Source organism: Beta vulgaris, chromosome 7 (assembly GCF_026745355.1).
Source record: "Beta vulgaris subsp. vulgaris cultivar EL10 chromosome 7, EL10.2, whole genome shotgun sequence".
In the NCBI taxonomy this organism is placed as follows: domain Eukaryota; kingdom Viridiplantae; phylum Streptophyta; class Magnoliopsida; order Caryophyllales; family Amaranthaceae; genus Beta; species Beta vulgaris.
Genome location: NC_079208.1, coordinates 25,404,962 through 25,420,392, shown reverse-complemented (window position 1 = coordinate 25,420,392; position 15,431 = coordinate 25,404,962). Strand labels below are relative to the sequence as shown.

General features: G+C 35.4%; 2 protein-coding genes across 2 annotated transcripts; both read left to right on the top strand.

Annotated features, from left to right (window-relative positions):
• Positions 1-2,889: 2,889 nt before the first annotated feature.
• LOC130589507 (uncharacterized) lies at positions 2,890-4,362 on the top strand. Its single transcript, XM_057390773.1, has one exon. It carries the CDS (start codon positions 2,890-2,892, stop codon positions 4,360-4,362), a length of 1,473 nt encoding a protein of 490 aa, XP_057246756.1.
• A 4,539-nt stretch (positions 4,363-8,901) lies between these two features.
• On the top strand, positions 8,902-9,661 carry LOC130592045 (uncharacterized). Its single transcript, XM_057396116.1, has 2 exons — positions 8,902-9,182; positions 9,258-9,661. The coding sequence occupies exons 1-2, from the start codon at positions 8,988-8,990 to the stop codon at positions 9,375-9,377; spliced, it is 315 nt and encodes a 104-aa protein (XP_057252099.1). The 5' UTR covers positions 8,902-8,987; the 3' UTR covers positions 9,378-9,661.
• The last annotated feature ends 5,770 nt before the right edge of the window (positions 9,662-15,431 follow it).

Below are 15,431 nucleotides of genomic sequence, written 5' to 3'. Positions count from 1 at the left end.
AAGCACTCAAGATGACCTTCATCGTCCAATTCAAAGTCATGTCATAGTAGAAGTCTACCTCATATGCTTTTCTTTCATTATTGAAATACTTAATAAGTTGTTTAGAATCACAACCATCAAGTTTCTTTTTTCTTCTGTGCAGCTAGCACATCATAAGCGTCACTCTTAATGAATCCCAAAACAGATTCACCTCCAGCTTCCTTTTTCAGCACACGAACTGCATCCGTAATATGTATTCTTGTTTTCGTCAAGTTACTAAGCGTAACAAGTTGGTCCTGTGTCACTTTTCTATGAGAGCTTATCAAGTGCCTTTTAGAAACAGGTATTCTACAATGATTGTGCTCCATAACATGTTTAACAAGAATATATAATCCAGATTCTTTGTCAACATCAAACTGGACTAGAGCTTTGCATGCACATCGAAAGTCTTTCTTACTATATACCTTTGGCTCAACATTCTTTTTACTCTTAAACCCAGAACAAGAACAATAATCACTACTACATTTTTAATCAAACGCAATGGTTAAAATAAGCTAATGCAACGGTTATTTTTTATACCGTTGCAATAGGATCATCTATTGCAACGACCCATTTCAATTTAGGTTCATAGTTTAAGCTATTGCAACGACTTTATAGTAACCGTTGCATTAGATATATCTATTGCAACGACTTGGTCGTGGTCGTTGCATTAGATATATCTATTGCAACGACTTGGGATGGTCGTTGCATTTGATGATGTTATAAATTATTCACTTATATTATATTCCCTCAATTTGCAACGACTTGGTCATCTGATGATTTGTTGCATTACCTATAGCCACGTACTCCACTCACAAAAAATTACGCTCAAAATATTCCCTCAATTTTTTTTCACTAAATTTCAAATACTACTTCACAAAGTTTGAACAGCAGTACATGCAACACCTTATCTCCCTAAAACAAGGAAACCTTGATCATCAGGTAACTGACATCGAGATCAAAAAAATCCTATCAATTGCAGGTTTGCCAACAAATTTCAATCTCCAATCCCAAATCTCTCTTATGAATTGAAGGCACTAACCGAATTCACCCCAATTATATACTAATAAGAGGAATAGGAAGAGGGAAGAGGCGAAATTTTCACGAACACTACTTCACAGAGGGCAAGATTTTGAACTTCAAAGGTGCGTTCTTGTATTTTGGGAATTCTGGAAATCCTTCTAAAGTCACAAAATCCAGTCGAGCTCCAAAATTAAGGTATGTTCTTCAATCAATTGTTATTGGAATTTTATGTTTATGAATTAGTTAAATTCTGGAGCTTTTGATTAATTATTGCAATTGGGGATAAAATTTTCAATTAAATATTGAGAATTGCGAATGAAATTGACAAATTTGCACCTGTTTTTGAATTCTTCATACAATTGTGCCAAAACTTAAATGAATTAGAGAAAATTACATAAGAACTCACAAATTTTTTACTTTTCGAACTTATTTTCTGCAGTTCGTGCTTAAATCTGTACCATTATTGGATAAGTATCACTTTTCGAACTTATTTTCTGCAATTCTTGTAATTGGCCGGAGCTCCAATTGAGATTCTAGAACTCTTTCTTCTTCTTCGTTCGCCATTGTCGGAGCTTCGAGATTGTGGGAGGAGAGAGAAAACGATGAGATTAATAAGCTTAAGAAATTAAGGTTGAAACGGATCATACCAAATTACCAATTACCCAAGACCCAATATGTTTTGTGAATTAAGGAATTTTATCTAATTTATGTTTTGTGAATTATGTTTTAGGAATTTTTTGAATTGGGATATTTTAAATTGGATGCTGACTTAATGTTCTGGTTTGCAACATACGATTAAGGAACAAAATGGATAACATAGATAAAAAGTGGTGGATGCTTCAAAGGTGGAGCGATGAATATGAAGAAGGAGTTTAGGAGTACATTAGTAAGGCTTTTGCTATTAAAGCACAAGGGAACCAGATTTGTTGTCCTTGCAATGTTTGTCATTATCGTTATTGGCAGTATAAAAATGTTGTTAGGGATCATATCATTGTTAATGGTTTTGTTCTCAGAAGTGATAAGTTGTTAGACTTGGATATAAATATTGAAAAAGAACCGGATGTGACAGAAGAACATGATGCGATATTAGACACGAATGATGACATAGAGGGGTTGTTGCATGATACAATGAGAGAAGGGCCGAATGAAGATGCAAAGAAGTTTTATAGATTAATAGGACAAGGTCAACAAGAATTATATCCAGGTTGCAAGAAATTTTCCAAACTGTCCTTTCTTATTCATCTATTTATATACAAGTGTGACCATAAGTTGAGCAATGTAGCAATGTCGGCTTTGTTAGGAATATTTAGAGACACGCTACCAGATGCAAATTTGCCCAAGTCTTTTAATGAAGCAAAAAATGTTTTAAGAGTTTTAGGGCTAGATTGTCAGAAGATTGATGCATGCCCTAATGACTGCATGTTGTATTGGGAGGAGCATGCAAATGCAACAAGTTGTTTTGTTTGCAAGACTTCAAGGTGGAAAGTAACTAATAAAGAAAAGACTAATGGGAAGGATTATAAAATTCCTGCTAAAATTCTAAGGTATTTTCCAATTAAGAAAAGGTTGCAAAGGTTATTTATGTGTCCGGAAACTGCAAAGTACATGATATGGCATAAAACAAATGATTCAGAAGATGAGCTTTTACAGCATCCAAGGGATGGTGAAGCATGGAAAACATTTGACAAGAGATATCCAAATTTGCCAAAGATGCTCGTAGTGTAGGCTTGGTTAGCTTCAGACGGGTTTAACCCATTCCACAATATGAGCATTGTACATAGTACGTGGCTAGTGATATTGATCAATTATAACTTACCTCCGTGGTTACTTACGAAGCCTGAATTTTTGATGTTAGCATTGCTTATTCCTGGTCCCTTATCCCCGGGAAATGATATTCATGTTTATTTGCAACCACTAATTAAGGATTTGAAAGAATTGTGGGAGGTTGGATTGGAAACTTATGACTCTTTAAGCAATCAAAGGTTTGATATGCACGCAACATTGATGTCTACCATTAGTGACTTTCCTGCTTATGCAATGTTGTCTGGTTGGAGCACAAAAGGAAAAATTGCATGCCCTGCTTGTCATTATGAAACTGAATCATTGTTCTTCAACAAAAGTCACAAGCATTGCTATATGGGTCACCCTACTTTTTTAGATTTGTCCCACCCTTGGCGTCGTAATAAGAGATATTTTATTGGAGTTACGGGGCAAAGACACCAACCAGTGCGTTTAACAGGAATCGAAACTAAGGAGTTACTTTGTGGTTTTCGAAATAAATGTGGAAAGTTGCAAAAGATAACGAAACAAGAAAAGGAAGTTCCATGGAAAAGGGTACCAATATTTTTTAAACTTCCATATTGGAAGCATTGTTCACTTCGCCATAATCTTGATGTAATGCATATTGAAAAAAATGTATGTGATAATATCATTGCCACACTGTTAGATTTACCTGGAAAGAGCAAAGATCATGCTAATGTTCGTCAAGATTTGAAAGCCCTAAATTGGATGCCTGAACTTCATCCTCAATTACTAGAAGATGGTAAGGAAGTATTTCCAAAATCACGTTTTTCGATGTCATTAGAAGAGAAGCGATTATTTTGCCAGGTCATTAAAAATGCAAAGCTACCACTTGGATATGCTTCAAATATCGCTCGATGTGTGCAAGTTGGTGAAAGGAAGATTACTGGATATAAGAGTCATGATGCTCATTTTCTAATGCATTACTTGCTTCTTGTTGCAATCAAGACAACTTTGAGCAAAGATGTTGCAAAACCTTTGCTAAGGTTGTGTGCCTTTTTTAAGGGCATATGGAAGAAAGCTATCGACCCCCAAGATCTCGACTATTTGCAAACTGAGATTGTTGAAACCCTTTGTCAGTTAGAAGAGATTTTCCCACCTACCTTCTTTGATGTCATGGTTCATTTACCAATTCACTTGGTGGAAGAAATTAAGCTTGGTGGTCCAGTTGGAATTAGGTGTATGTATGCAATAGAGAGGTACCTCCGAGAGTTAAAATCTGATGTTCGGAACAAGGGTCGTCCGGAGGGCTCAATGGCTGAAAGATATTTGGCCAAAGAATGTCTCGCATTCTGTGGAAGATACTTGAATCGATCAAACAATCCTTCAGATAATAATGCTGTTGATCCTAGTATCTCAAATACATTATTTCCCAATATTGGCCGACCTATTAGAGGAAAGGGAAGGAATAGAAAGAAGAAGGATTATGGGTTTATGATGGATCACATTACACGGGCCCAAGTCCATCAATATGTCTTATTCAATTGTGATTCTGAGGAAGTTGAGAGATACATCGAGTAAGATAACTTAACACGGAATTTTTTCTAATTATTTTTCTAATTTTTTTATCTTGCTAATTGTGATAGATACTAACATATTTAGTAAAATCACAGTGAACATAAGTTGTCTGTAAGCAGCCACAGGAAAAGAAAATGGGATTTCGCGCATACTCATAGCAAGAATTTCATGGAGTGGTTTAGAGAGAAAGTTGATCTCAATATTCAAGAAGGGGAAGAAATAACGGATCATATCAAATGGTTATCAAAAGGACCATCTCGTGTTGCTAAGAAGTTCAGTGGCTACTCTGTTAATGGCTATAGGTTTCACACCATGAAACGAGAGAAAAATGGCGTAACTCAAAACAGTGGAGTCACCTTAACAGCTCTAACGCATAGTTTTGGTAGTAGTAGAGATCAAAATCCTGTTATGGGGGCTGTGAACTATTATGGCTCGTTAGAAGATATTATTGAGATATCTTATCATTGTCACTTTAGTGTTGTCTTATTTAGATGTGTGTGGTTTTATTCGGAAAAGGATGATTTTGGGATGGATGTCGTGAATAAGAATAAGAATATTTCACAAGGAGAACCTTTCATCTTGGATCTCAACACATCAAGTTTTTTTTATTGAAGATCCGCTTAAAGAGGGTTGGCATTATGCTATTCAAAATCTTCCTAGAGAACTTTCTGATGGTACTATATTTGTCTTTTTTTTGGTATTCGATATGAATTCGTGTCTATATTGAATTACAATGCATGTGTTTAATTCATGATTTATCGTCTCATAAAATATATCTTTGCGTTTTTTTAAAATTTTTGTAATATACCATCAATGATCTTCTCCTTCCAGATGATGTATGCTTGAAAAGAGTGGTTGGTTGGTTCATCCTATGTTCTTTCTTGACCAATGTGTTGCATGCAGTAGTTGTATTGCTTTTTGCATGGTGTTCCTTCTTTTCTTTCTTTATCTCTGCACCAGCAGGTTTCTTACAATCCTTTGATTGTATATTTGCTATATGCTGCTTTTCCTCCTTGCACAAGTAGTCTGTTTGGCATCCTTATGGATTGTACTTGCGTGTTCTTTCTTCTTTGTCACTGCTTGCGCATCAGATTTCATGTATTTGACAGAGATGGTGTTAGCATTTTCTTTCTTCAGTAAATCATTACATGCTGGCTTTGTGTCCTTGGATGCTGGACAATGGCATGTAGTAAAGTGTTTCCCCACTGCTTGGTTTTCCTGTTGTTTTTGCCCAAAAATATACAATAACGTTGATTGTCTCATTCCCCCCCTTGTATGAAAAGGAATAGAGCGAAGCTTAATGTTGGACAACATCAGATTCCACCTTATGAGAGGCAACGTTTAGAGAGAGTGAGGTCTAACGAAGAAAGAATGAAAGCAAAAGGGTTTGGAAGTTTGGCAAACAAGTCATTACTCGACAAAACTCAGGAGATTCTCAGTGATGGAGAGATGATGAAATATTTTCATCTGATGACGAGTACTTCACATCAAATATGAGGGTTATGACGAGGAGAACGAAACTAATAATGATGCGCGGCAAAATACTATGGAGGTTTGTGATTTTTGTTCCGCTCAATTTCTACCTGTATATTATCAGATTTTTTAGTGGTCTTAATAGGTTATGTTGGCTTATTATAACCTTTATATATTTATCTATCTATTTCTTTGGTCTCCATATGTTTTTCTTTGGTTCATTTTTTGCTGCATGTTTGTGTTGTCTTATTTATGGATGCGAGTATGGAAATCAGTTTCTCAGTTTGTGCAGTGACTGTGTGCAGTGGGCAGTGAGTGTGTGCAGTGGCAGGGCAGGGAGGGGGTGGGCAGTGAGTGTGTGTAGTGGCAGGGAAGGGAGGGGGTGGGCAGTGAGTGTGTGCAGTGGCAGGGCAGGGAGGGGGTGGGCAGTGAGTGTGTGCAGTGGCAGCGCAGGGAGGGGGTGGGCAGTGAGTGTGTGGAGGAGTGGCAGGGAGGTTGGGTAGTGAGTGTGTGCAGTGAGTGTGGGGAGTGCAGGACAGGGAGGGGGTGTGTGCAGTGAGTGTGGGGAGTGCAAGGCAATGAGGGTGTGTGTGCAGTGAGTGTAGGGAGTGTGTGCAGTGAGGGAGGGGTGCAAGAAGGGAGGCAGTGCAGGGGGGAGTGGTAGTGCAGGCAGTGCAGGGGGGAGTGTAGGGAGTGTGTGCAGTGAGGGAGGGGTGCAAGAAGGGCTGTATGAGAAGAAACTAGTCACATAGCAGGAATAGCAGAATAGCACATCTTCTTGAGGATACTTCTTGTGCAGACCTTGTCCAGAAGGCCAAGATTTATTAGTTCATAACACTTGCTTCTCGTTTTTAATTTAGCTCTCCTAGTCACCTGCATGTCATGATATGAAGAGACTTCTTGAGGAGCTTCTCATTTTATTTGATTTTAAACTCTATGAGTTCATTTGTCTTACTACAATGTGGAATCGAATTATACTGCTTGGTATGTTTAGTAGCACTTGTAATGCTTGGTGTATGAAATCTAAGGGGTCAAGAGCTCAAAACTATTGCGTATTTGCTTGCCCAGCAACCAGTGTGACAGTTTGCTACATCATACAGTCTGACTAGTCTAACTTTACAAATTTGCTACGTGTCAGATTCAAAGTATCTTAGGTTCATGTTCTTTTGAATATGGTCCATTTTACTCCCACTAACTTAGAGTGATTGTCCTAGTTGAATTTTTCCAAGGACCAAAATGGGTCAAATAAACCTATTAAATACATTAAGTGCACAATTGTGTCAACTTCTACAGATTATGGGCTTTATAAGTAAGTCTATTTTGAATGGATTATAATTGAAAATAGGACTATTACTAAGAAAAGAAAGAAATTCTGAAACGAAAAGAGAGTAGATGGATAAGCTTGGTCTTGATGTTGCAGTATTTTGAGATGTGGATAAGACCTATTATTGTTCCATCCTAGACAATGATTTCTCCTCAGAAATGGGTATCAAAGGGTCTAGGCAAATGGAATATTTACTCACCAGAAAATGTCTTCCATTTAACTGTCAATATCTTGGAATATGGCCTATCACTTATTGGGATCTTTGATTTCATGCCAAGTATTTATTTAGACTTTGATTATTACACCTTATGTTCATGTCAGGATTAGTGCTCATGAGGTGCCATCAATTACATAGCGAGTTCAGTTGTGAGAGAACAAAGTGTAGAAGAGAAAGAATAAAGAAATTGAAAAGTTGCATCCCAGTATTACACCTTATGTTCATGATGTGCTGTAGCATACGAATCGTTTTACTAATGCTACCTGACACCTGGTATTAAGTAGGAGCTTCTGTCTGATTATAAATACATCATTTGCTATCATTTTACTAACAAATATATAATTCTGCCGCAGCCATCTGATACACGGTGGTTACCTGTTAGGCTGTTACCACAACGACATATTTTTAATCAACTTTTCTGGCTGTGAAATGTGATCAAATATTTTTGCCACCTCAATGTGCTGCTTTATCTTTTTCTGCAAATGTTTGTTGTACATGTATTATAACTTGTTCGGTTAACTGTTCATTTAATTCCTCGTTTGTTTTGTTTTGAGTGCAACTATAAAAGGGAGAGGAGGAAATCACATATGTCCACTTTTCTGAAAAAGGCAGCAGCTATAGCAGCCAGAAAGTTTAATAATTTACTCAGATTGGTGCCATTATATGTTTCTTGTATGGTTTCAGGTGGAAAAAGAGGGAGTGAAGCACCCATTATCTATGAGGGATTTTGTGCATAAAAATGGGCAACGGAACCAACAAGCAAAGGATAACACACAATCTAAAAATGTCGAGCAAAACAGGCGAAAATCCGTGGGAACTGCCCAACCTGCAAAACAGCAACTGACAAAGGATACTGCACGCCCTCAAAAGCAACAACCAAAGGGAAAGACACAAGAAAAGGAGTATTGTATTCCGGGGTCTATATCTTCATTTCGCTTGTTTCGGCAAAAACAGTTAAAAAAGATGCGACACACCACAGACACAAAATCTCCTATTACCGATGGAATGACACATGAAGCAAACTTGGAAATTCAGATTCCTTCCACTATAATAAGAAATGATGAAGTTGAACATGAATTGGAGCAATAACCAATAAATGAAGAAATAGAAGTGGAATCTCAACCAAATGAAATAATAGAGGAAGGTATATATCACACACTTCTGTAGATGACATTTTTTTTTCATATCTATCTTATTATATAAACTAATACCTTAACCTTAAATAGCTTGTAAGAGTAAAAAGCAACGAGGTCCAACAACGTTAACAAAGGTCCACTCGCGTACAAGAGAAGAGCGTGAAGCTATTGTACTGAACTCAATCGGCCAACCAGTTGGACCAACAAAAGAAGTTGTTGATGAATTTAGCCTCTTCTTGGGTACAGTTGCTAGGGATTCCGAGCTTGCGCCTCTTAACTATAGAAAATTCAAACTTTTGCCCACACTTGACAAAATATGGGATTATGTTTTGGTATGTTCCTTTCATTGTTTCTTTTCTATGTAAGCTCATTCATAACACTAAAAACATGTATATACTACTAATTGAGCTCATTCATTGGACCGAATACCTTATATACTACTAATTGAGCTCATTCATTGTTGGGTTAGGAAAAGTACATGGTTCCTGATCAAGGGAAAAAATGGGTTTTCGAATCTATAAATGCAAGTTGGCGTGGTCATAAATGTAGGGTAAAGCAAAAGCACTACTATGCACATGAAACTGATGAGAAAAGGTGGGAAAATCGTCCAAAAACAGTTTCCGATTCCCAATTTAAAGATCTTTTGGAATACTGGAATTGTTCACTAATCGAGGTATATGGTTTTATTCTCTTTGTAATTTTGTTCGTCTACTGTGAAATTGTATGTTAACTTTTTTTTCTATTACAGAAAGAAGCAAAAATTAATAAAGGCAATCGTGGATCACTAGATGATATGCATACTATGGGTTCGAAGTCATATGCAATGTTACGTCATAAGTTGGTAACAACACATTATCTTGATCTATAGTTCTTATTGTTCCATCATCTCATACTCTTAGAAAGTTATATATTGAACTACTAATTTGTATCTCTAAAGCAACAAGAGGATCCGAATAAGCAAGAGCCTTCACAAGAAAAGGTCTACAAAGAATCGAGGAAAAGAAATCCTGAAAAGACATACCTCACCAACAACGAAAAATCTATATCCAATATTGTGAGTTAACATGCTATTTATTTGCATATTTTCTGCCTTAACTTAGTATATGTAATAACTTGATCTTCATTGGATAGGCCAAGATGGATGCTTTACAAAGTGTTGAACTTGGAGAAGATGGTAACACTAAGGATCATTACTCTAAAGTCATACAAGATCCTGTTCGCAAAAATCGTGTACGGCTTTATGGAAGAGGTGTAACGAAGACTGATTTGAAAAAAAAGGATAAAAATTCGGGTTTCATATTCCCACAGGAGTTTTTACAAAGTATGGAGACTCAATTGGTGCAAAAGCTAGCACCGAGCGTGGCATCTGTCATTCTTTCTCAAATTCAAGCCGCTAATCCAGGAGTAGAGCTTGTGATTCCTGATTTTTCAATTGGTACAAAACCAAATGATGCATCTAGAGATCAACATACAACTAGTGACACCAATGAGCAAGCTTCTAATGGCCCTCAATTGTTAGATTGTGAGGTACCGTTTTTATTTCTTATTTCTCTATGAATATATTTATGAACTAAACCTGTGGAATATGCTACAACCATGACTTTTTCATGATTTCATTCTCTACAACATAAAAAGCATATAATCCATGTGACAAGTAGAAAGATGGTAGCATATAATGAGTTGGAATGAAGTCTTTTTATTGCTGCTGTTATTAAATTTTCCAAGTTAACTGATGTATCTTAAAATTGTTACATCAGTTAAATTTTGGCTTGAAACGTTAAAACGATGCATTATATGATTAGAGTTATATCTGGAAACATTTTCTTGAGCTGTGACATTACAAAATTCACTGCTGCCTCGTCTACTGTCACCTTCACCATAGGCGCACCTGCCCGCAATCATATATATAGATAAGGACTGGGCTTCCAATTGCTTTGTGCAGATTAGCAGCTCAACACTTACATTAGCAAAGTCCACTTTTGATAGGGGAAGGGGGGGGGGGGTTAATCCCATGTAAAAGATCAAGCCTTAGGAATATTTATTAAATTGGTAACCCTCCCCCAAAAAAAAGAAAAGTGCTTTCTCCATCCTTCAAGATGAAGCACGTGACAAGGAATGAGAAGCTTAGAACATACCATCAGTTAAAGCCAACAGTGAACAGCAAGGTCTATGAGTAAACTCGACCATACAGAGGAGCATGCGTGGTGATCACTTACACTGATAAGGATAGAGAGTGAAAGTGAAAATACATACTTGAGAGATAGAATACAAACATGAGCAGCAAGTCTTATTCAGGTAACAGAAAGGCTAGAATTGCAACCTGATTCCCATTTACCTCGTCATACATTCATATTTGTCAGCAAATTATAGATTTAGTTAGAATCTAAATGACAATGCTATGGATAAAAATTGTCTTGCAAATTCAAAGTTAGTTTCCGATACACCATATCAGCTAGAAAGTTACGGCAGGAAGGATTAGTGAACAAGGAACATATCTTACAGTCGTTAGCCCAATAAAATCATAGAGAAGATCCTAAGAAAACAAATAGCTGCAAGGAGATCAACAGCAAAAGATAGGTGTCAGTATTTGTACCTCTTGCAGTGAAAAAGTATGCGTAGAACAAAGTCATTTTATCTCTGCCTTGAACCTCAAAAAATCTTTCATGTCTTAAAAAAATCTGGAATTATGCTGGATTTTAGTCTTTCTTTGACTGCCTATCATAATACCAAACCTGCTGTTTGTTCATTCTATCTTTTTCTCTCTGAAGATCAATTTTACCTTAACTTCTATGCTGACATCGCGTTCTACACAGCCATAGACTGAGGCACAGGTGCCATATTTGAAATTCCTACTACATATTATTGTACTATAGCTGACTGCACGCCTGAAGAATATAGAATGAAAATGCAGAAATTATGTTGTGTGCTACTACTGCCTAAGATGTCCAATGCACAACCACTTTTTATACACTTTTTTTTTTTTGCATATTCATCAGCCTCATTCTTTGACTATATATATGGTAATAGCCACAGATATCTCGTACTTGGAAGACACTTTCTGATTTTTGTTTTTTAAGGCAATCATCAACATCTATATACTTTTACTTCTTATTTTTTGGAAGAAACTTTCTGAATTCTGTTTTTTAAGGCAATCATTAACATCTATATCTGCTTTTCAGGAGAGACTTGGTGAAATTCCTGAAGATTTGGGATCTAACCGAGCCGGACATCCTTTGGTTAATTAGTGAAACTCAGGAAAGCAGCAAAACATATCAAGTGGAGCGATATTTAGAAGGAATATGATCTATATGTGTACTTGAAAGGAATTTGTGGCACTAAAACAAATATTTTTAGTTGGGTTTGATTAAGTACGTTAATTTTCGTTAATTAGGATTTGTCATGTGTAGTACTCTTAGTTTAATTAGTTTTGGAAATTATGATACAGATATATATGACAATTATTTTTGGCATTTCAAGAGTATTTTTGCATTTGTTGCATCGTTACTAATATATATCAAGAGCTGTAATATTATAGGTTTTCAACAGGTTACATTAATAATCGTTGCAATATCACCAAAAAATGGGGAAAAAAATTCCGTTGCAGTAGCTTCAAGCCGTTGTAATAGCTTAAATAGTAGGCGTTGCAGTAGCCAATAATGTTGCATAACCTGCCACTAACAGAGCCGTTGCAAAAGATATATGATCTAAGGCAACGACACATTTAGCCGTTGCAATAGGGCTAAGAGTCGTTGCAGTAGGCCTATTGCAACGCCAACAAATGCGACGGTACAAAACCGTTGCAATAGGTCTACTGCAACGACTTTTAGCCCTATTGTAACGATTTTGGTGTGTTGCCTTTGCCTTTTAATGTAGTAGTGAATACATGCGTTGTCGAGCTGTCTTTCCATCAGCCCTATATGCTATCTTCCCTTTCCTAGTACCAAAACGATGCTTGAATGCATAGTTATTATACAATTCATATGCTTGCTCATCAGATTTAACCTTTCTTAATAACAACTCAGAAGTGATTGCCTCCACACAAACCCTAATCGAAATTAAAAAATCATTATATTATGTCAAACATATAAAACTTTAGTATGCTCTTTATAAATTACTACCATGCCCTATTTCCATTTTCATATGTTCTTTTTTACATAATGGTTTCATATGTAACTTTTATCAATCGATTATACAACTCTTTTTTTCCAAGCTAAGTCAATGCCATATTCTAATTGAACTGCTAATATGTTCTTTATATTCTTATTATATGTTCTTTATAAGTTACTATAATGTTATAATCCCATGAGTTATACGTTCTTTTTTTTTCATAATGGTTTCATATGTACCTTTTACCAATCAATTATCTAAATTTTTGTTCCAAGTCAACGCCATATTCTGATTGCACTGGCAATATGTTCTTTATATCATTATTATGTTCTTTATAAATTACTATCATGTTTTTTTTTTCCACGGTCATATGTTTATTTTTTCATAATGGTTTTATATGTACCTTTTATCAATCAATTATACAATTTTTTTTCCAAGTCCACATCACATTCTAATTGAACTGGCAATACGTTCTTTATATTATTATTATTATTAATATTATTATTAGTATTATTATTATTATTGTTATTATTATTATTATTATTATTATTATTATTATTATTATTATTATTATTATTATTATTATTATTATTATTACATATTCTTTATAAGCTATTATGATGTTTTAATTTTATGAGTCATACGTTCTTTTTTTTCATAATGGTTTCATATGTACCTTTTACCAAACAACTATATAATGCTTTTTACAAATCGACACCATATTATAATTGAACCGGCAATATGTTCCTCATATTATTATTGGATGATTGACAAGTTACTACTGTGCTCTAATTCCATGAGTCATATGTTCTTTTTTACATCTACATTCTTATTTACATAAATTATCAAAAACAAAATTGAGATTTACAGAGAAAATAACATCGAATTTATCCAAAACTTAAAAGAACATACACAAACACAAAACAAAACTACATCTTCTACATCATCACATTCAATTTTCTATAACAAATAATAACAAAAAATAGGAAATATACGAGTAATGAAATAATATAGAAACACCTTCTCCTCTCATGTCGATTCCATCCAATATATCTTCATCATTGTTAATGTCATCCGAAGCTATAAAACGACAATCCGAATCATCTCGAAATTCACAATCAACCATTATTGATGTTATTTTTCTTTTTGCAGAATGAGTTAATCCAGTACTTCGTAAATTTAGTGTGAATAATAAGTCAAACTAAAATAGAAGATATCAATGCAAAAACGAAAACTAATAAATCATAGTAGTTTATTTTTTTATTTAAAAAAAAGTTTACAGGAACATTCCCAATTCTTGTGTGGGTAGTTATCAGTGCAAATCAACCATTTTTTTTATTTTTCTTTCTCCTTTTCTTATAAATTCCACGCCATCTAGCGTAATTCTTGGGGAATTTCACCCGTTATTTTTGGGGAGTTTACCATTTTGATTTTTTTAAAAAATTTATTTCCTTTTCTTTTTTTTTATAATTTATTTCCCTTTATTCAAATAACGTTTGATATTCAAGATCATGCGTTTTGGAGTAAGACCACGTAGATGAAGGTGGTCTCTAGTCCACCATCCACGCTTTGCTTTTTGACTTGCTTCATAAGTGTATCTAAGCACCAGAATTTTTTTTTTTATAAATTTAAAATTTTTGATGTTTCCCCAAAAATTATTAGGCAAATAAATACTCTCCTAAAAATTTTAGGTACATACGACTTAATTAAGAATGGTATTACGAATTGATATGCAAACAAGATAAACAAATTATTCTTGAAGTTAAATATTCGGAATTTAGATTAGGAAGTGAGTTCTTTTAGTTTTACCTCACAAGAGATTCGTGCAAAGACATATTAAAAACACCCGGTATTTAAGTTTTAACGCAATGGCTCATATTTGTGTTAAACAACTTTGAAATTTGATTTCTCATTGATTTCGAAGCATACATATATGTAATACAACAAGGAAGAGAGAGAAACCTCGGGAGTTTAGTGCAACAGATTGACGGGGACACCAGCAGCGACTTCAGCGAGAGATGACGGGGAGAAGATTTCCCAATTTCGAGTGAGGCTTCTGGGTTTTTTCTGTTGCAATTGAAGAAGGCGGTAGAGAAGATTTAATTCCCAATTTCGAGTGAGGCAACATATTTCAGTGCAATTGAACTGATTTCTTGAGGTTTCTGATGAGCGAAGTACAGAGGAGTTTGAACTAATTTCTTGAGGGTTCTGATGAGCGAAGAAGTAGAGAGAGTTTGAGGGAGGAGGGTTCCAAATTAATTGAGGGGAAAACGTGTAGCGCGTCCTTCAAAAAATTAACATAAAGTGTAGCGCGATCCAATGTCTAAAATACTTATTAATTTAGAGGAAAACGTGTGCAAGTGCTCGGGTTGACTAACCGGAGCACTTATTCACAAGTACTCCGGTTGACTAGTCAAACGGAGCACTTGATATAAAAGACTCCGGTGGACTTATCAATCGAAGCACTTGTGAATTTTTAGTATTAAAATTTTCACAAGTGCAGCGGAGCACTTGACAAGTAGCACAGGAAGTTTTTTCCACTAGTGATATATATAGAAAACAAGTTCAGTGATCTAATACATTAGTATTACAGACTCACACTAAGAGCTTGTTTGGTTAACCTTCAAATGCATGGGAAATTAGAATTCCTAGGAAACAAGTAAATGTGTTGTTGTTTGGTTGGCAAAAACATGGGAAGTAAAACTTCCTAGGAAGTTCTATTTCCTACAAAATGGAGGAAATAACTTACCTAGGCCCCCCTAATAGGTAAGTGGAAGTTCCCATGGGAAATAGAATTTCCCATGTTCAACCAAAC

Excerpts from the sequence above, each read along its gene's own strand:
- LOC130592045 (XM_057396116.1), top strand. The coding sequence starts at position 8,988 with ATGGTTCCTGATCAAGGGAAAAAATGGGTTTTCGAATCTATAAATGCA. Across the intron at positions 9,183-9,257 it reads GGAATTGTTCACTAATCGAG|AAAGAAGCAAAAATTAATAA; the intron begins GTATATGGTTTT and ends TTTCTATTACAG.
- LOC130589507 (XM_057390773.1), top strand. The coding sequence starts at position 2,890 with ATGTTAGCATTGCTTATTCCTGGTCCCTTATCCCCGGGAAATGATATT.